Source organism: Siniperca chuatsi, linkage group LG16, assembly GCF_020085105.1.
Source record: "Siniperca chuatsi isolate FFG_IHB_CAS linkage group LG16, ASM2008510v1, whole genome shotgun sequence".
Taxonomy (NCBI): Eukaryota; Metazoa; Chordata; class Actinopteri; order Centrarchiformes; family Sinipercidae; genus Siniperca; species Siniperca chuatsi.
The window spans coordinates 12967340-12989407 of record NC_058057.1 but is presented as its reverse complement, the minus strand read 5'-3'; the positions used below and the strand labels follow the sequence as shown (position 1 = coordinate 12989407).

Sequence of the window (22068 nt, the reverse complement as noted above, 5' to 3'; positions counted from 1 at the left end):
GGTGTTCTCTCTTTTTCCCCACAACGATTTGTGAAAAATTTGATTAATTATACATTATACATCATAGCAATTTAATAGCAGTGTTTCTAGGAGCAATTAATCAAATTAATCACAACTGATTTGATTAATGAGGCCTGTAAGATGAGGCTCAGGTTAACCTGCATCCTGTCAGCCTCCATCCCTCTATCTATCTATGAACTGATGCAACAGGAGGGCTGGATGGCTGGAGCTTTTACTGGAACTCAGTGAAAGCTGTAGAGAAGCTACTACATGGACCTTGAGCTGAGAATGTTTCGTCAATTATTGTTTTCAACATCGAGAATAAACTTTGTACCTCTTGGTTAAACTGACACAGTGTTCACCTGCTATTCAGGCAGTGGTGGAAATGTAACTAAGTACATTTACTCAAGTACTGTAGTTAGTACAAATTTGAGGTACTAGTACTTTACTTTTTTAGTATTTCCATTATTTCCACTTTACTAAATCTCAGAGGGAAATATCACTATTTATTCCGCTACATTTGTCTGACAGCTTTAGTTACTTTTCAGATTACAATTTTTCATACTCTTCCTGTCCAATGCAACTCCAAATTTGGTGATTTTGAATTAGAATTTTTCTGATAAACTGAAGGATTATCCTTTATTGGAAAATTCTGCTACTTCTTAAGCTAAATAAACTATTTAAAACCCTCCTTGGATTAGCTGGAAAATGCATCGTCACAAAGCTGAAAACAGAGCTGTTGTTCTGAAAAGTTGACTTTTGCGAGGTTCTCACAGGACAGCGACGCTACAAACATATGATCATCTTATAGAATATGATGCATTGCTATAGAATAAACTATCCAACAGTATATAAAGTAGTTAAAATGAGCTCAACCTTAAACATCTACAGCAGTAAAATGCAACATACACACACACTGTGCAGAAAGTCAGTGGACATTGACACACACTCACTGATGTGCCAAGGCATTTTTATTAAGTTTGATTACACCAATTTAACAGTGCACTGGTCAAAATAAGGGGTGGAGGGAGTAAATGAACACATTATTGATCATATTGTTCACAGTTAAGGCAAAGATAACATGTTTTCGGGCTATTTTAGCTCTTTCATGGAAAGAATAATAACAAAGCATTATATACACATCTTTCATAAACTATATGCTTACTCACACCTACTGTGATGATACTGTTCAGGTAGTTATATTCGCAATAAAACCACAGATACATTAGGCAGGTCACCATGACAGCAGCTCCTGCTCATATACTGTATATGACCTCATGTTATCTGTGGTATTGTAAGAAATGGGTCTGAAAAAGGTCAAACATTCCTTTTAATACTGTAGCCTGCTGTCGTCTCTAAGCTGTGGACAGTATGATAAGGATTTTCAGACTTGGGTTTTACTATGAGTGATATTACAAGGGAATGACAGTAACGCTTCAGTAAAAGAACCAATGTGCGTTTGTTAACATGCAAGTTTAAGCTACATATATCAGTCAGTATCTAACCAGATGAATAAATAAAATATACTTAAAGGCATTTATGGAAATAAGCATAAATCCTAGGGAGCGGAACACGTAACAGTCACATCGACTGTATGAACTGTAACTGTATGGATAAATTAAAAGATGTTTCATGATGGCCACCACAGAAATGACATTCTGATCATAACATATACACACCGTGTGATTTCAATAGAAAAATCAAAATGATTCAGCAATTCGTCTCACAGATACTCTTGATTTTTTTGAGAAAACCGATTATGACCATTATACCTTAAAACATGTTGTGCTCTCTGTTCTCTTGTCAGCATGACTTTGTCTCAAAAATAAATATTCACTTTAAACCGTCTCTATAATGTCCTTTCTGTCAGGACGCTTGTCCTCGACACATTTTAACATCAAGCTACATAGACGTTCATTCATTCATTTGCTCTGCAAAACATTTGAATGTACTATATAACTAATACTGACTGCAAACAGAATAATAAATTACACACCCACACACACACACACATATTCACTATAAAGTAAAATTAGCCTGCATGTATATATATGCATTTCCATACTGACTGAGGATCATAACAGTTTTGACTGAAAAAGTTCAGAGTAAGAAAATAAATTCTACATTGAGTATTTGGCACAAGTTGAAGTAACTTTCTCAGTATAGTTGTGTTCTGTATGATGCACTTCTGAACAGATGCCACAGGTATATTGTCTGTTAAATACAGTATGCAACTGTCTGCATAAATAGCCTAGAAAGTCTAGCTAATGAAATAATGTCAACACTCACTCAAAAATAATACATGTGCTAAGCTGCCTGAATACATTTCTCATCATTTCTCAAATACATACATCTAGTCATAAGGCTACAATAGCCGTCTTTTCATAAAAGTGCGCTTACATCTTGTGCGTTATTCACAGCAGATTAGTCTACTTAGGTAGCACTCTGCTGTGCACTGAAAGTGCTCCATCTTCTACAAAAATCTACAAATTCATATCACACACACATAACCATCCAAATGACTGCTACATCTCAAGCACACCATCAGTCCATGCTCTGCCTGCTAGGAGCTGCTCAGCAGGCCACAGGTAGTCAACTCTCTGGGATGGGAGTCTGTGGAGGGGTAGTTCCCTGATGGTCCACACGGGGGAGTTGCTGCCTCCAGTAGGTGAAGTGGCTGAAGGTGTCCGAGCATGGGAAGTCGAAGGAGGAGGCTCGCATCTTCAGGGGGAACACATGGTCCACCACCTCACCCAGACGTACGTAACTGAAGAAAGGAGAGGAGGAGACAGTAATCAGACACAAACAAAACATTTTCGATGTTTCCTCCTGGAATAGATCATGTAAACTGCATGCAGGACTTACGATGAGATGTTGGTCTTGGCGTGCTCCTGCACTAGCTCGCCTTTAGGGTTTACTGTAAAAATCCTGTTCAGTGGCACGCCTACTTCTTTATAGGAAAATACATCCTACAAATATAAATGAGAATTGAATTCAGTGTTGGAAACGATGTACTTCTAAATTAAACTTTGCAAAAACAATAAGAATCTACTGCACAAATGGCTTTCATTTTCAACCAAAAATGTCCACATGGACCAAATTTTATACTGAGCACCAATAATAACCTAAGTAATGTCTTAGTGTGTTTGACCATCAATTGTACTTTATATAATGTGTCTGTACCGTTGGTCTGTTGCCAAACGCTGCATAGAACGGCTGTGTGTTGGGGTAGAAGAGGTTCTTGATATCATTGAGACACTCCACCTTGAATTTCTCTGGTTTCTTCTCGATCACCTCCCTGTCAAACACACACACACGCACACACAACACAGAGATGCACGTTGTTATATGACTAAAGAGTGCTAATTTAGAAAAATGTGTGTGTGTTTGTGTGCATGAGAGACCTGTGCAGAGCTGAAAATAGGCTGCTCGGGCTGAGAAGGACGGGGCCCATAGGAAGCATGGTGCCTCTCTCATTGACCCAGTGGAGGTAACCTCTGGTCATGTCAGCCATGCCGATGGCTCGAGCTGAACAGTACAGGAACTTGTAGCCATTTCTGATGGAGAGAGAGAGAAAGAAGAAAGAGCGAGCATATGTATTAATAATGATCACCTGATGGCAATAACAACTAATCTGTTTTACTCAATAGAGAGTAATATTAGAAGGGTTTGGAAATCATTTGTTCTATTTTCAGAGCTTGTCTTTGGCCTGTCTGGTGTAAAAGATGTGCAGGATTTTCAAACAATTTGTGCCTTTTATGCTGACAGTGTGTTAATAAATGAGTGCTTACTGGCTGACTTTGTGGTAGAGCTGTGCAATGCCCTGGTGGGTCCAGTCTTTCCCCAGCGTGGGCAGGATATGACCTAATGTGTCTGACCTGGAGACAAACACACACATAAGTGACATCGGGACATGTGAGCACAGGCTTTTCCTTATTATTACAAATATAAAAATGTACGTCCTGGACAAAAAAAAGTGAAGGCTAGCTGGAAAGAGGTGGAAGCGGCTCTTTTTCAACTTGGGAGTTTGAAAGGTGCATTAATAGGAAAGTGCCAACTGCCCGTTCACTCTGCCATTTATCTCTCTGGGGAAAAGTTAAAGGTTAAATTTTAGCATGCAGGAAGCTGCGTATTTAATCTTCAGAGTGAAATGAAAAACTGCCTCATGATCAACAGTGAATGAATGTGACAAATGAAAGTGCTGTGAAAAGGTTCTTTCATCATACTGAAGCCTCCTAGCCATTAAAAAGTAATTTAGGCCACAGAGCTGCACAGCTTACAGATGCCACTTTGGGGCCATATCTCTATCCATTTTCACTCCAAACTGAATACTAAAGGTCTAAAACTGTGTAGTAAAGGTGGTTGTAAAAGTATGTTTATATTCACATGTATCACACACCTGGTGATGGTTCCATCTATGTCTGAGATAATTATCTTGTCATCCCAGTTCCAGAGGTAGATGGTGCCCTGACAGCGACAGGTTCCCTGGTACTGAGTGGTGACACTGAACACAACATCGTTAGGACCATCCTGCAGCTGGAGGGACAGCTGTGTGTGTGTGTGTGTGTGTGTGTGAGAGAGAGAGAGAGAGAGAGAGAGAGAGAGAGAGAGAGAGAGAGAGAGAGAGAGAGAGAAACAATATATGAAAGTAAAATTGATAACTATTAAACATTTAAACATTTCAAAGTCTGCAGTGCATTCAAACCAAACTCCTCACCAGCTGCTCTGATGTGAGTCGGAGTGTTTTCTTATATGACACGCCTCCTGGTGTGAACCCATGCTCTGATTGGATGGTGGGAGAGCTCTGTTTGGCTGCCCTGTGGTCTTCATCACTAGAGGACGACTCTTCTTTGTGTCTGGCATCAGACAGGTGGACAGTGGGTTAAAGGATGTTCAGTCCCTCGCTAACTTAGAGGACATTTTCTGGCCAGGAATGTTTTGAGGTTCCTCACCTGCTTGTCATTTTCCCAGCCTGCTCAGCAGAGCCACAGGCCCCACGCTCAGAGACTGAATCCTACAAGAGGAGAAATCGTGTCAATTTGCTTTACTCACTCATTTATTTTTACATGTAAAAATGTTAAGTAAGTAGTAACTGGGTAATTTACATGACAGCCGTCACAGACAAAGAAAAGAGCAACACCTTCAGAAACGTATAAAAAATAAATCACCGATTTGGCGCTGCTGTTTCTGCCTCGCCAGGAGAACCACCACCTCCCTCCTTTCTTGGGCATCTTCTCCTTCATGATGTTCTCCACTGTGACCTGGAGCGGAGCACACACAACCCCAGACAACCACAACACAACACCGTAAAAACACACTCAAAAAACTGAAGCCAAACCGGACCTTAAATCAACAAACAGTAACACAGTAACAGCAATGTATCTGCGGTTGGAATGGGGGAAATAAAACATGTATGGGTGGGCGGCGTTTGGGATTTCAAGCGCTTGATAGGGGACAAAGAATGAGGAAGGTAGGAAGGAGGCATAAGATGAGAAAACAAGATAGTAAGTGAGTTGAAAAGAGTGTTGTGTCTCACATACAGAGCTGTAGCCCAGCATACCACTCAGACAACAGAGAAGAAACTCTAAGGCTGAGTGAACATAACTGAGGCAAGACGACTAATGAATGGATGAATGGAGTAGAGAAGGAGGGAGTGATGAAATAAGAGGGAGGGGAACAGAGACAGAAGACAAGGTTTAACTTTAGTGCCCAAGGAGGAACAGATTCAGTGGATGTTTGTCACACAACATAAAGTCTGTCAGAGGTTGCAATAACAGAACAATTAAGATGTGAAGTTGTACGTTTATAGATTGCATAGTAGGTATTATGCAATGTAATGAATGTAAGATGGGTAAGTATAAGGTGTATAGGGACACAAACGTACAGGATGCAGTACCAGATTCGGTCAAAAGGGGGAGTGGTATTCATGTAACACAACCAACCTACAGCTTCAGTCATTAGTATCTGTGCTATGTGTGTATCATTTTCTTACCTTTGGCAACGGTTTCTGAAAGGCTTGCATAGCCAGCATAAGTGGAGCCGCAGTGCTCCAATTATAGTACCTTAGGGAGAAGACAAAATATATTTTTATCAATTCCATAACCGCACTAAAAACAACTTTGTCAGCCAAATGTCTTTGCAAAAACCTCTTTATGAGCCCAAACAACCCTGCATATACTGCAGTTTCTGCTGCAATGTATGGCAGTTAAATCCGTACAGCATACAGTGGATTATAAACTGCTGTTTGACTATATTTAGACACAAACATGTTCTTACTCCAGCAAGTGTGAATGTCTTACTTGGAGCCAATTTTCACGACTAAGTTGGGGTCGTCGATGATGGAGGGGTTTTCCGCAAACTGCTGGTAAGAGATGATCTTCTCGTGGAACTGCTCTGTAAGGACACACACACACACACACATTTCATGTTCCCTTTTCCACAGCTTACAACCTGTAGTGTGTGACGCGTGTCTTGCAGTCGTGCTGTTTCAGTATGAGAATCTTACCTTTAGTGATCTCCCTGTTGTCAGTGAGTCCTCCACACAAAGAGACGGCGATAGACGGCAGGTCAGACATAGGGTCGCAGAAGCTGTCCACTCCGCTGTCTCCTCCAGAGCTGACCGACTGTGGGGACAGACTGGTGCTGTGGAGGCCCGGGTCGGAGATGCTCCTCACTGGCGCACTACCGTCGCTGTCGAGGAGAGGTATTTATAAGAATGGATCCCCAAGTATTGTTTAGCTCGGCTATATCAATGTTTTAAAAGTTTAAAAGCATCTAAGTTATGACTTTGTGTGCGTTTGTTTGCGTCCACATACCTCTTAGGGAAATAAAGGGCTGCCACTTCAGGCTCAAGCTCTGTGATGTCATCCAGGTAAATTCCATCAGAACCAAGATGGCGGCTTCTCTTGTCTGCAACAAAGCAACGACCCCCATTGAAAAGTGTCAACTGCTTCTTTGTATTTGCTTTCCTCTTGGGTTTATCCATGAGAACATCAGCTGACAGCTTTGTTTTGACTTAGTGACAAGTAAAATGAAATTGTTTCTTGAGTTACAATACATGTCAACTCAACACTGTGAAGAAGACTGTGGATAAATGAATATGGTGGCTGTTAATAGACAGCTGTGGAGTTTGAGTGAGTGAGTTGGTGGTACTAGGACTCCAGTTTCCTGCCTATGTTCATGTTTCTGTTACTGGACAGAGTTTCTGATATCTTTACTGAAGTAATTCTCTCTTAATAAAAAAGTATATATTTTATGCTAACAGTGCCTCTATAAATACGCACAACAGTGGATTTTATTGCAAAGTGCATGTCTTCAAAAGATATTATTTAACCCCAGAACACAATAAAGCTTGTTTTTTTTTCTAGCCATCCAGATAGTTTCCGTTTGGAGCTGCAGTTCACCCTAATACCGCTCATGAAATGATATTTGGTTTGTGGTAAACCAGAAAACTTTTCCTTGTATTTCCTTGAGTATTGTGTTGGGTAACTGTCATTATATTTCAAAAGACCTTCCAAGTGTATTTTTTTGGTGATTTTAACACCGCAAACCAAATGCCACTTAACTGTACAGCACAAGCGAGAACTACAGCTGACAGCTTAAACCCTCAGCAAATTAAATGATGGCTGGATAGACAAACAAGAGGCTCCCAAAGGAATGATAAGTTTTATTGTGTTGTTGAGTGAAATGTTACCTTTTCTCTTGGATGGAGAGTCCGTCTTGCCTGGTGGACGAGGCATCATCTCCTCCATGTCTGTTGTGACCTGCGTCTCCGCAGTTACTGCCTGCGACTCCATCCTCGTGGATTCTGACTCCATCCCAACTGTGACGACTGTTTCCTCAGCGGTCTCCTCCGTCATTAGCAGTCTGAGTGCGGATATTTCAGAGCAGGGTCCACACTGTTCTGAAGACGTCTCATGAGTTATGACACGGAAGTGCGTGCTTTCAGACACAGGGATGGATACTGGGCAAACTGGTGGAGGGTCGGATTTGACTGGGAGGAAGGATGGCTAGAAAAGCAGGGAAGAGGATGAAATACAAAAACACTGTGAAACAAACTAACATTAACATATCAAAACCACTACAAATATATATAGAGTCTGTGTACGTATGCACAGAGGACACTTTTCCTTACTGTGGCAGCCTGTGGCAGCTCTCCCCACGCCCAGTGCATGGCTGGATTCTGATTGTCTGTATCTGACGGCTTGGTCATTAGTTCAGAGTCGCTCTTGGGAGAGGTGGGACGAGAGTTTCCTGGGCTGAGAGAGGAATAGAGGATAAACAACAATTAAAGAGGTGTTTCTTCTGAATGGCAATGAGCAGGTCTTCATCATATGAGTGAATGAAGCACCTCTGAATAGGGCTCCAATCTCCATCTGAACGAGTGTAGATGCCAGTCTGTTTGAAAGAGCCGCTGGTCGAACCGACCGTTGTCTCATCTCTTAAGACATCCCGAGATGAAGTCCTGAAACACACACAAATACTGTATATGTATACCATATAATTGTATATCATTAATCTGCATTTTTTTTAAATAATGTAGTGTATCTTTTATTTTGTAATAATCTGTAATTTACCTTTCCCTTTTCACCCAAAACGACTTTCAAGACCCACAGAGGCCTGAACCTGTTGCACTCTGCCTGCACTCAAAACATAACATGTCTTGTGGCTACAATGCTGTCACAACATCGGTATAGCCATGGTCTCCCGGTGTTATGGATGAACATTGGTGCAAATTGTGAGTCTGGATTGCTAGTTTATTTTTGACTCTATTTAGATAACTTAAAGAAATTCTGTGATCAAATGTCAATGTAATTATGTTTGATATATTCACATTCAACATAGAGTAATTGGGCCAGAAATGCAAAGTAGATTGCTAATAGTGGTTAAGTGTTTAAGGTAGATTGTTTCCTTTAATAACAAAGCACAATAACAATTTGTTAGCACTACATGTACAACCATATTTTTTATTATGGGCCAACAACTGTACTCACTGTAAGGTTACATGAATGAAAATACCATCCTGGTGTTGTTTTACAGTAGTGTACAGTAGAGATGAGCTAGAATTTAGATGGAATATATCCCCCACTCACATGTAGAGATGAAAATAAATCTGTCATGAGGCAGTTATTTACAAGTGCAGCTGTATTCAGTCATGATAAGTGGATTTTAACACTAACAACATACAGCACGGGAGGGACATGGCTCCTTTAGCTGCATGCCTGACCTGCTACTAGTCTGTTTTAGATCGAATACTGCACCGCACACCAGAGGCAAAAGTTACATGTTGCATACTGTATGCACATGGAACACGCACTCCTTAACGAAAACACACACAGTGAAGATATTTCCTCTTTTCACATGCAAAGGTTCTTTGTGCTTTTCTATCTAGTAAAAATCATACGGCTGAAAGTCACTTTTTCATTTGGTCTTGAGTGTCTTTTCAGGGTGTATGTGCCAAAGCCACAGCTGGAGGCCTCACCACTACAGAGCTGGTCTGTTTATTCTCGCCTGACAAATTCCAGTTCCAATACAGCTGCTCTCAAAGCTCATTTCAGTGATGTATTATACTTTTTATCTCACTGCCTCACTGTCCACTCTTTTCTCCTTCCCTTACTCTGTCACGTGTATTGTTTTTCCTCTTTGCTTGCACCGCACGTGTTTCATTACTTTACCACTATTTCCCTACAGTTATTCCATTATTTCAATTCTTTCTTTTTGCTTTCTTTTCTCCTCCTTTCCCCTTTCCGTCCACTCTCTCCACATTCTATTGTTTCTTACCTGTTGCTCTCCATCTCCGTCCTTTCATCTGAGCTGATGTCTATGGTGAACATGTCGTCGTCCTCAGAGTAGTCCCCGCTCTCCTCCCTCCTCACACTGTCTGCCCGAGCCTTCCTCCTTCTCTTCCTCCTCTTCTTCATCATCACACCGCCAGTCTCCCCCACGCTCCCCGTGGACCCCAGGGTCAGTATGGGTGGCCCAGAGCTCTTCCCCATCAGGGAGGAGCTCATCAGGATGGCCCCATCCGACAAGATCGGAGAGGTGGCCAGGTACGAGGGAACCACTTCCTGTTTTTAGACAAGAAACTATGAATGATTTCTTTGAAATTCATACAGTGTCATGTTGCCTGTGTAAAAGGAAATAGGTGGTTTCTCAAGTAAATATGTAAGAAAGTAAAACAGTATTTATATAGCACTATAAAACCAGAGATAAAAAGTGCTTCACAGCTACAAAACAGACAATAAAGGCATTTGAATGAATAATAACAAGCAAACACGGGCAAAAACTGTTTAAAAAATAAGAACAAATCGGGGTAAGGAAGCGTCAATAAAATGTCCTTGAGAATAAAGGTTTTAAGACGAGATTCAAAACAGTTTGCGAGTTTGCAAGTATTGCTTGCATTTAAACAAGATCTAAAGAGTCTTGCCATAAAAAAACTGTTATATTTCAAGTAAATCTGCATTTGTTTATTTAGAAATCCTGAAATATTTGTGCTCAGATGAATTGTTGAGTGCATCTGCATGCAACACAAAGAACCATTTGTGCTGTTGTATGCAGTTTGTTTCTTGGAACACATCTTGACCAATTAAAAAGTTTGAGTTATATTATCTCTAGAATTAACATTATACATAAACACACACTGAAAAACAAAATTCTCTTCTCTGGCATCCACCCTGACAATTAGTGTTTTGCACAATTTTAGTCTGAGGCAAATGTGAACAATCACTGCCAAATTGTTGGCAGCCCTTTCTGCTGCGAGGAGACCCTTTGCCAGCGAAACGAAACAGCCAATCCAAAAAAACAAAACAGAATCTGTTCCTCAGTTACCCCCTTCTAGGAAAGGAATTAGGCTTTCCAGGAGGGTCTCTTGCTGTCAGCGCAGGGGAGTATAAGTGTGTGTGTGTGTGTGTGTGTGTGTGTGTGTGCAGACATATGGAAAAATAGAGAGAGAGAGAGAGAGAGAGAGAGAGAGAGAGAGAGAGAGAGAGAGAGAGAGAGAGAGAGAAAAACTGAAGGATAACCACATGATTTGTGGTCTGACAATGCTCCCTCACGTTTTGCTTCCCTGTGCCAAGAAAAAAAAAAAAAAGGGGTTCAGAGACACAATCCTCCTCCCCTCCTCGCTCTTCCAGGCCTGGGAATCTGACACCACTTGGGGGAAAATAAATCACCCACTTCCCTTGTTGGCCCCCGCCCTCAGTAGTTTGCCACTTGTTTGTGTCTTTCAGCTGCACATGTCCTCATGAGCATATAATAGTGAAGAAACATTTTATAATGACTGTACATGCGACTTGGAACTCAAAATCAAAAGAAAACACTTGATGTTGAAAAAGTCAGCTTTCCAAGAACTGAGGAAAAACATAGTTCATAGTTTTCCATGAATTTTAAACTGAGTTTTGAATGGTTCTCATGGGCTTCACAAACGTAAAAATGGGAAGTATAACAATTTTTCACCTATTTAACGTGTCAACATTTAACCATTTCTCTAATAGTTAAACCAAATTCACAAATACACACGTCCTACTTAAATTGCCATAAGCGTATTTATTTGCCAGGAAGCTCCAGTCCTGGTTTATCCTCAGTCATAATGCCACAGCGTTTAATATAGGTCAGAAAGCCTGTGTTAGTAAATGCTGCATTCAGGACTCACTCACTCACCAATGAACAGAGGAATGCTTTTCAGCCAAAATGGAAAGGAAAAATTTCCTGGCCACTGTGCCAGCAATGTACACAGCGTGACCTCATTCAAACCACTAAGACTGTGTATAAGGAGGCAGATAGTTTGGATAATGCCTCGCGGTTGTAAACATGGGTGTGTCTGGGTTTCAGGACGTCAGGGGGGTGGAGAACGATGCGTGTTTTCATTTGAATCTTGTTTTTATTTGAATAAAAGTGCGCCATTTAATGAACGTTGCACTAGACTTTGAATTACCACAAATACAACAGTCTAGAGCATTTTACAAAGCCATTCGCTGCTCAGGTACAATTATGGTCACGCATACCTGACCATTTTCAGTTTCTTGCACAAAGAATGCTTCTCCATTGTCCCCAAGCTTCATATGTAGATCCACTGCTTCTCCATTGATCTCCATGTCCACCTGTAGGAGAGGAGAAAGGGGCAAAAGAGGGGATGGATGGAAGCAAGACTTTGCCTCAAGCATCTCTCAATGTGAAACTTTTTCCCTTAACTACAAAGGTGTTTGCCCTGTTGTTGTCTCCTTACCACTTTCTCTCGGGACCGGAGGACGCCCATCTTGCCGAAGCGAACATGGAAAGGTGAGCACTGCAGGGATCCATCGGGCTGCCTCACTACAATGACGTCAATGCAGCCGGAAAGGGTGGCGGGATTGAGGCCTCGGTACAGCTCCTTGACCTGGACAAACACCTGGCCTGCCAACTGGCCCACGTAGTTCATGGTCTGACGGGTCTGGTGGCAGGGACAGTGAGGTAGACAAAAGAGGGATAGAAGAAATTGTTTAGCATTAAAACTACAAACTATATCCATACTAAAAGGTCTAAATGTCCTACTTAAATCGCAGAGTCATGATCTCTTGCTAAGCTCCACAACATTAAGCATTCCTGAACTCAGCCAGCCTTCAGACCAGGAGGTGTTTATGAACCGGCATCTGCTGTTTCGTTCCTCAGCCTGTCAGTCAAACCACTGATGACTGAACTCTCCTTCAGGGGAATGGGGTGAAGTTATTCTAATACTCTGAAGTCAGTTTTTTGAGCTGCATTATGACTGGCATGGCTAGGGAAAGAGGACATGGGTGGCTGGTTCCTGTTCAGTACTCTTGTAATTTCTCCCAGGACAGTCTGTGGCCTACATACACATAGAGAGAACCTGTTGCCGCTTTGACCTTCCCACCTTCCTCTCCCCTTCCTGATAAGTCTGGAAATCCTATCCAGCTGTTTTCCATTCAGCAACCCTAGACAACAGAGGTCAAAGGGCAAACTAAGTCACACCAGTCTGCACTCGTCAGGCATCATGGGAACTACAGCAGAACACCTAGGCGATGTTTTCGGTGACATGTGAGAAGGACTGTGAATGTCGACAATGCAAATGTCTTCTGAAGGTAAAGGATACTGTTATGCAAGAACCAGACTGAATGCGTTAGTTTGAGTGTGTTGATTGTTCTTTGCATTGTTTTCAAAGTCTGATATCTGACAAATATCTAACACTCATGGAACATGCATTACATTTCTAACTTCTCCATTCTAGTATTGATCTTGTGTTTATGTACCTGTCTCTGTCTGTATCTTCTCAATCAATAACATTGTTCCCACTAGATGTGACAGCTCAACTATGCAACTATGAGACATTATGTGGTCAGCTAAACAATCCTACATCTTTTTCTGCCAGTAGCCTTTGGATTAAGGAGCATTATCAGCATAAGGTAAAGAAGGTGATGAAATAAATTAAAACCATCTCAAGAACATCTGTTCAACCTTATCTCTGCTGGCGCCATATAATGACTAGATTATTTAGATTCGTATGATGCAGACACCAATGGCCAAACATGATAAATCCCATTTGTACATCTTTCAAGACTCCTTGGAGTTTGCAGCTGTCTAATAACAGGAAAGGGGGTCTGACCTTGACTCAGTTGGCAGTGGGGTCCCAAAATGATTGCAGCAACAGAGGAGATAGATTTGAAACAATGCCAACATAACACCCCACCCCGACCATATGACCATGAAAACAGGCCCCTTACAGAAAAAACAGGAGCCCTAATTTTAGAACAGCAGATTGATTCTCAGTAGCCATACCCATGTCTGAATCTTGAAGTACCTCTTATAGATGACCTTCGCCATCTTTAATTATTCATTTCACTGAGGCATTGAGTTACAGAGCTGCTAGCAAACCCAGCTGGTTTTCAAAGCAGAGGAGCTTTTGGTGTGAACGCTGCTACAAGCAGCTTCATCCAAAAATAGATTTTCTTGTGTTACTGAAGAGACCAAAAGAGGAACAATGTCTCAAAACACTGACAGCACTGCTTGGTTTCATAAATGAGTGGTAGTGGTTAAAATTGTACCCCTAAATTTACAACCTTTGAGAAATCCTGTTTTAAAAAGCCAGTGAGTTGTGTTTATCTGTGGTATGCTCATTAGTTTAATGGATTTACAAGCAGCAGCTATGAAGATGTCCTCGCTGGAATCTGGCTGGGTCACTCAGCAGACAATGTGTTGCAAGTATAGACAGAGAGTCTTATTATTTTGACCAAGTCTCATTAGTCTATTACTACACAGACATAACCCATATGCCTCACAAAACATAATCAACCCTCCTAAGAAAATAAAAGCCTCAACAAGTCGAAGATGTAAGCCATGAATTATTAGTTACATTAAAAAAGACTCATGACAATACATGTGCCTCACACCAACAACCAATCACACATTTTGGGAAAGAAATTTTAAAATCCAATAGATGTGGGCAAATAGCTGACTCATAACATCCTGACAATGCAAATGGAAAGTGTTAGTTATGAATGATAAATGCTTAATAACTATAATGACACAGTATTAATCATAACAGATGTTATACAACTGTGTGGAAAACAAAGCATTCATCAGATAGTCAGGTGCAGTCAAATATTACATTATTAAGACAGGCTCATACCTTCTATAGCTGAGAGTGCTGACAGCCTTCACCAATACAGGGACACTGGCGTTTCCTTAGCGGTGAATGGCAGCACAGCAAGACATTACAGAAGCGGCATTTCCCGACAGAGGTGATGTCTGAGTGTTTGATAAAGCCCCGACTTGCTGTCATCGACTTACAGCAGCAAAAAAGCGGACTATTTAAGTCAACGCGAGACTCATTTCTCCCCCCTGACTGTCTCCATCTCTCTCGCTCCCTCTGTCTCGGGGAGTCCTGTTAGTGGATGACATCAGCTGCAACGTAAACCCCCCACCAATCCGTCAGCTGGTGAGTTGCCAAACGCGTCGTTTCAGCTGCCACAGTGGCAACAAAACTGCAGCTACTTGCATTGTAGCACACTGGTTGCGTCAAACTGGTGTTCTCAAAGTGAACGTTTGGCGTGTTTTATGGCTCATATTCATTAGTATGCATATCTAAAAGTTAATGAAACATGATTAATAGTCTAAAAACTATCAAATATAGACACACATGCTACATTTGTGTTTTTACTGTGGAACAAACAGAGGTCCGGGAAAAGACTATTGTCAGGAACAGACTGTAGGCCTGCAGCCTGTAGGAACAACATTGTATTTACAGGGGGACTTGAGCACCCTGAGGTGGTTCAGGTTTCTGTGGCTTGACCCTATCGTACCACAGGCTGCTATTCATTGTTGTTATGGAGTACAGTGAGTAGAAAAGTCATTGACAAACTTGGGTCACTGCACAATATCAAAAATTAAAATAGGCTATGATACAAAGCGCTATGAATTATTTCAAATTCAGCATGTCTTGTATCCAGCAGCTGCGGAAATACGTCAGTCAGCCTGATGCAGTGAGCTGATCTTTCCGGCCAATCACAGCCCTGCATGACAGCACATGCGATGGTAGTAGTTTAACCTGAGACCCTGTAGTGAAACTGTGTGCCAGGAGGATGTGGTTGACTGGTGGTGGCGTTTCATGTCTGTAAAGTAGTAAGGCATTTCTGTTGCAATTACAAACACAGATTTACACAGACTTTGATTTTCATTTAACAGATGATAGCATAGTACTAATGTAGACCTAGATTTCCCATACTTATGCACTGTTGCACTCAAATGAATATAAAATTCAAATAAGCTTTATTGGCATGAATGTTAAAGTTATTGCCAAAGCTACTCTCTCTCTCTTTCTGTGTGGGTGTTTGTGTGTGTGTGTGTGTGTGTGCACGGGAACTAACTGTTTTTCCACACTCACTGTGAAGCAGACTTTCTGGGCTAAACCAGAAAAGGAAGAATGTTTGTTAGGGTTTTTCTGTCACAGTCCACCAACGCTGAGCCCTGTGTGTTGTTATCTTGTGGAGACTGTTGTGTACTTTTGAAATGTTCACACTGTCATGCCGAATGTGGATTAAGAGAATGAAATTAAAGATAAAACCAAAGACATGTTCCAATCACACACTTGAACTAGTTTATCATTTGAGTAGCAAGCAGTGCATGTCACCATGTCACACTGTACTATGTCACAGCTGCTGTCTCATCTTGTACTGCTATAGCGGAGTGTGTGTGTGTTTTGGGGTTCACAACCTTCCAGGTTCAGTATGTTTAGTTTCAGTACCAGTTTGTTGCCTGAGAACTTTGTCACGTTATACTGCTGACCCCGCACCAACCTGCAACCTCAGCTGATGCTAAGCAGTTTTATGAATGGATAGATTGGTGGTAATTGTTATTCCTCTTACTGCATAATAAGTTATGTTAAATGTACCATCATGTGGTTTTCACTTTTGTCCTGTCAAATATGAAATATGCTCTTGACATATATTCATCATGGCAAATTTAAAATATAAGTAATGGAGAAATAAGGAAGCTCTTCTCCCCCTCACAGTCACTTTCATTCATCACAGTACAAGCCACTGCTACCCTGAATGTACCATATACATCTCAGCATTTTCCCCCACCATCAGATTTGTTGCATTGTACTAAACAACTCATATATGTGAAAGATGTCAACCCTGCTACTCTACTTTCAGTGGCAGCTGGTGGAAAATTTTCTAGGCAGGGCTGTGCCACATCCAAGCAATTTCAGCAAATATCCCAGTATGATTTATTGCAAAAAAGTGAATGTATCAAAAAGGAATGACTACTTTACAGTTAAATATTTAACAACTATTTTATTCCAACATAAAATAAAGCAGTAAGTAACACCTTGGCAAACACATCAGGACATCTTGTTTTGGTCACCCACACAGGCGAATTCAGTATAATATAAAACATGTAATAGAAAATGTTTATTTCTTGAGATGCCCCTATGGACCTTACTTTGTTGGGGAAACTAACAGGGAGGTAAAGATCAGGATAAGTAAACATGGAGTGCAGTTAGTGGTGTTAAGTTGCTGTTCAGACACTTGAATGGACAGAAGCATGGGAGTCAGGTGCTTATATAGTAAGGTGTAGATATAGTAAACTTCAGCAAACGTCTGCTTCAAAACTCTCTCACAAGTGAATTAAACTGAATTATACTCAAAAATAAATTGTGGGGTGCCTGATAACCAATACAAAACAGTTAATAGAAGGAAATACCCAAAATAACAACATAAACAATCTTGTAAATATCAATTGACTTCTCACACATGGAATCATTTGAGATTTGTTTTAAAATATCAGCTATGCACATCGCACAAAAACACACACTGGAGCTGAATATGAACAAATATACACAAATGTACACTCCTGCACACTATCTAGGGAGGCAACAAAATCCACCAATCCCCTGAAAATGCCAGGGTTGTCCGAGGAATCAGTCTCGTCATGCCCTCGCAAGGCCGACTCAAAAGCCCCACAAAACTAAACACAATCGATTATTTTTCATAAAATATGCCTGTTTTATCCACCTCCTCCTGTGGCCGTCGTCCAGCTGCGTATGTTCGCTCTGCCTAATGCAGCTAATGTTAGCTGGACAGAATTATCCATGTGTGCCCTGGTGTTGTGAAAATTAATAATTTAAATGAAAGTTGCTTGCCTATTATATTAATACCATGTTGAAACTTTTGTACACACATAGACACACACAGGGCATGAAGTGTTGTCCTGCAGACTGCTGACTGCAGACTGCAGGGAAAAGTTGATTAGCTGTTGCAAACAGGCTTACATTTATACAAATAAACAGGGATATCAGAAAGAACATCATGTACTGAGGACAGTATCTATTGTAATGACCATGAGAGGAAAAGTATCAGTTTTGGGGAATGAGGCAGAGACTTTAGCAACTTACAAACAGAGGAAGTGTAGGATTCCTCCACTAGGGCGCTGTCTCCACACGAAGGGTGGAATCGTGTGTCCTGTGCACCACCGAAGGGAGAGCTAAGTCTAAACCACAGCTCCTCCCCACCTCTGTAGAAACCTATCAGATAGTTGTACATTCTCATTTAAAACTCTGTGTAATGTTAAGAATAGCATTCTTTTTAGGATGATGACTACAGATTAACAGCTTGCTGACTGTGGTTTTCTGAATAGAAAAGATCCTTGTACAAGATGCTTTTGATCCTCCGCTGCTTTAATAAATGCCAAATTAAGGAATAGCTTCTCTCCAGACTTTTCTTTTGCAAATTAACGAACACGTGTTCTCATGTTTCCTTACTTTGTCAGACAGGTGCTTCATATCCCTCACTCCTGTAACTGGCCATGCTGGATCTGTCCCCGTTGTTTAAAAAAGCAAGCACGCAAAGCAAAATAAGACATTACCATGACCGCATCCAGCTAGCCAGGCCTTTCTGGTGTACCAGCTACGGTTGGGTCTTGGAGGAGTAAGTTAGTGATTGCGCTCGCCATTGCCATGTAGTTAAAATGGCGCCTGTAGAGGTCCTGACCTACTAGCAGTGGCTCACTTGAGAAGATAAAATAATCGCCCTTTTCGGATTAGATTTGAGGACGCTGTTAGCTAAATTGTATGTCATTCGTTCATATCTGTGGCTAAACTGCTACACAGACCATAGACTGTATAAAACACAGACCCACATCCTGTGGGCGATTCCTCCATTGCCCCAGAGCTGCAGAGACATGCACACAGGCGGAGGGGACGTGTAGAAAAGCATACATCTATCTATCATATTTTACACATATTACTGGGTACATTCCATATTTCAAACACACAAATATTGACAATTTGTTTAAATTATTATTATTATTATTATTATTATTATTATTAGTAATGGGGTTTTGTGGAGGGCGGCGCCCTAGTGCCCTCTATTGGCCAGCCGCCACTGCCTACTTTCTTTTACATTTACTCGAAAATGTGACATTAAATGTCTCCATCCTGATTATGAAGTAAATACAGTAATAACCCTGTAATAACTAGGCATGACACATACTATTATATATCAACACTAGCAGTGGCCAGCCCACATACTGGCCTTTATACATCAGTCTTTATGTTAGTGTCACTGGATTCTCCAAAGATATATGGGCCACGCAGCTGCCCTTAGACATGTTTCTGAGAACAAGCTGCTTTTCCAGGAAGAGCTGAACTCAGCCGTTGTGATGAGGACACAAAACAGCACATGATAGCAGTTTAATTTTTAACATGTATGGTCAGTGCTGTGAGCAGTATCAGGCTACAACAAACAAGTTGACATATGACAGTGTCACTAAACCACTCAGCAACATTCATCAGCAGAGCAGGGGCGTAGCACAAAATTCTGGATCCTGTACATGCTGTAGGCATTCTCTATGGACCCTTCCCCACATTCACTGCTATTCATTCTAGTTTCTTTGTGGGCCCTCCTCACATGAGGACCCTGTATACTCAGTCCCCCTTTCCCCCCTAGTCCTACGCCCCTGCAGCAGAATAAAAACAAGACCGTCCAGGTTTTTATTTGCTTTAATTTTTTCCATTGTACTTCTTTTAAATGCATTTGCACAAAATTACAATTGGCCTAATTTGGTACCTGTAGGTTGACCTTATTTAGCATTGCACCAAAAATTCACCCTCTCTGCTTGGAGGAGTGTCTTAGCTGGTGTGGTCTCACACTCAGTTCAGCCAATCGCTTTGGATATATGGATTCGTAGCTATGAGCTGACTGCTTCCTATGCACCAATCACATTAAAGTAGGGCAACCATTTGTTTACTCTACATTTTATATCTGCCAAAAGTAGTAAAGTGTTTATAAATGATGTTATTTTGAATCTGTGAGAGAGAAAACATCAGCTTCTGTGCACAAACACACTGTCAAACCAGCCAACAACCTGCCACATTTAGGTATTACACCTCCCCCATTTTTTAGCAACCAGGGATTCTTATTCATCACCTATTTCCAGGTTAAATATTTGCACTCCAAACCAAACTTTCTATACACCTTTTATGCACATGTATGATCTTAAAGCAGTGGTAGGACCCTGCCAATTATTTTAAATGAGTGATTCCACCACAAACTACCTCCTCACAGTTTGCCAAGTATTAGTCATTCCGTTAGGACGTCATTTCAGTTGACTCAGCAGGGGCACGTTGCTTTAACAAATTGATTACGAAATGTTTTTACACACTTGGTTTATATCAAGGCCTCTGATTGGCTCAGGCTATTCTGGCCTGATTGAAACATTAGCTGGAACTGCCAAAGTCTGATAAAAAAAAGGGAAAAACTCCTTGTCCTTAATTAGTGAGATTATGAGTGTAAGAGAAGGGTTTAAACACCCTCTTGGGCGAAACGCTTTTGACTTAAGGCTGTAAAAGGAGGAGAAAATTAGATGGACATTTTTTTATCAACTCAAGATTTAAAATGGGGATATTTAAAAAAGAAATAAGCATCCACAAATATCTTTCAGGGTCTTTTGGTCCCAACTTTTGCAAAAAAGGCCACGTGATTAAGAACTTTCTTAATCAATACACCTTGAGATCAAGATTTTGTGACAGTTTTATTACAGAATTCTACAAAAAAAGAGACAAATATTATATTTATGAATTAATGTCCCAAAAATGTACAATACACTCACAAATTCATACTTGATTGAAAACAATTGCCAGGGATATCTCCTAACTTTTACCTCACCTAATGAGTCTGAGTTGAAAGCTGACACATGTTGTTAACTTCCAAGGTAGAATCTCTTCCAAATAACCTAATATCAGAAAACCACAGAGGGAGCGAGAAGATCTTCTGATTCATTAGACTATCCCTCCACCCCGCTTTACCCATGTCCCCTCTTGTCCCTTCTTCACACCCTTTTTCTTCTTCTCCCTCCCAAGTTTCAGTCGGAGCAGATTGTCTTACAGGGCGGATTATTGAAACACACACCCCTGGTCTCACTGTCTCTGCTGTCCAAAGAATCAGCTACAGGACCTACTTTAAAATGTTGTTTCTGATATTTTACTTACGTTCAGATGTAATAAAAACAACGTAATTTTGAATGATGTAAACATATGTCTTTAGTCCTGTTCTGTTGTAATACACAAACACATGTGCATGCATGCATGCATGTATCCAGACACACACCCTTTTGCCTGTGTGTGCTTTTTTCTCCATTCATGCTGTAAACTAGATGCATGTAAAAGCATAAACCTTCGCCTTTTTGACCTTTACAGCCATTGATTGTGTTCATCAAGGTGTACTCTCTTTTACCCATAATTCATGCTTCCACACATGCAGATGATTTACAAATCACTTTACCCAGCTCCAGGTGGTGTCAGTGGCATAGTGCTCAACAGCCTCACTGAACTCTTCGTCATTCTCTGCTGTTATCATGATTCCATAATGTTTGATCCCAGCTGCAGGTCTCTGGCCTAAACGGATGTGTATGTATGAAACTCTGCAAGTCCAGTCCAGTCGAGAACTTGCGTCTTCACCCTGTGAGCATGTCAAATATCTGACTGCCGTGCAAAGGGGACAGTGTCTTACTAAATTTACCTGGGCCCCCTGTTCAGAAACCTGAGACAGTCAGTGGTCACATCATCCACCAGACCCTCTGACTACATAGGCATCTGAGGAGGGGACACCTGTTAGGATTGTTGGTCTAAGTGTCACACACATGATCACACACCAGTCAGACAACAAATTACCTTGGCACAGAGCTCCCCCTCCTAATGAATGCCTGACAGTTTTTCAATGTGTAAATTTCTCATTAGTTAACACAGAGGCTGTGACCTAATGTTGACCATGGTAGTGCTGTCACTGACATTCAGACGAGAGCACCTGTCGCATGGGGTGAACTCCAAGTCTCTGTGGTACCCAGTGACTCTTCCAGTGACTGCTGTAATAGATATGACACTTTTGCCAATGATTTGTTTGAACTGTTGACCTTTGGTGTATATTTGATAGGCCAGCGGACTGCTTTAAACCATGTCATCCACCTCAAATGTGAAGCCTTTTCAATAAAAGTCTACACTGCCCTCCAGTGGTCAAAAAAGGTAAATACATGCAGCGTTGGAATTAAGGGCCAAGAGTTGCCTTCACTTGCTACATTTAA

At 41.1% G+C, this 22068-nt stretch overlaps 1 protein-coding gene across 2 annotated transcripts; it reads right to left on the bottom strand.

The window, feature by feature from the left end:
• Positions 1 to 949: 949 nt before the first annotated feature.
• On the bottom strand, positions 950 to 21437 carry lpin1b (lipin 1b). Of its 2 annotated transcripts, none has more exons than XM_044168375.1 (20): positions 21273 to 21437; positions 12224 to 12427; positions 12003 to 12098; positions 9781 to 10067; positions 8351 to 8464; positions 8135 to 8258; positions 7694 to 8009; positions 6816 to 6909; positions 6506 to 6690; positions 6300 to 6393; positions 5993 to 6062; positions 5169 to 5261; positions 4953 to 5014; positions 4718 to 4856; positions 4400 to 4548; positions 3792 to 3878; positions 3405 to 3557; positions 3184 to 3298; positions 2866 to 2969; positions 950 to 2767 (listed from the first exon to the last, which is right to left on the bottom strand). In XM_044168375.1, exons 1-20 carry the CDS (start codon positions 21345 to 21347, stop codon positions 2593 to 2595), a joined length of 2736 nt encoding a protein of 911 aa, XP_044024310.1. In that variant the 5' UTR covers positions 21348 to 21437; the 3' UTR covers positions 950 to 2592. The 2 variants fall into 2 exon arrangements, with proteins under 2 accessions (XP_044024310.1, XP_044024311.1); XM_044168376.1 differs by lacking the exon at positions 21273 to 21437 and adding an exon at positions 14621 to 14874.
• Between the last annotated feature and the right edge of the window lie 631 nt (positions 21438 to 22068).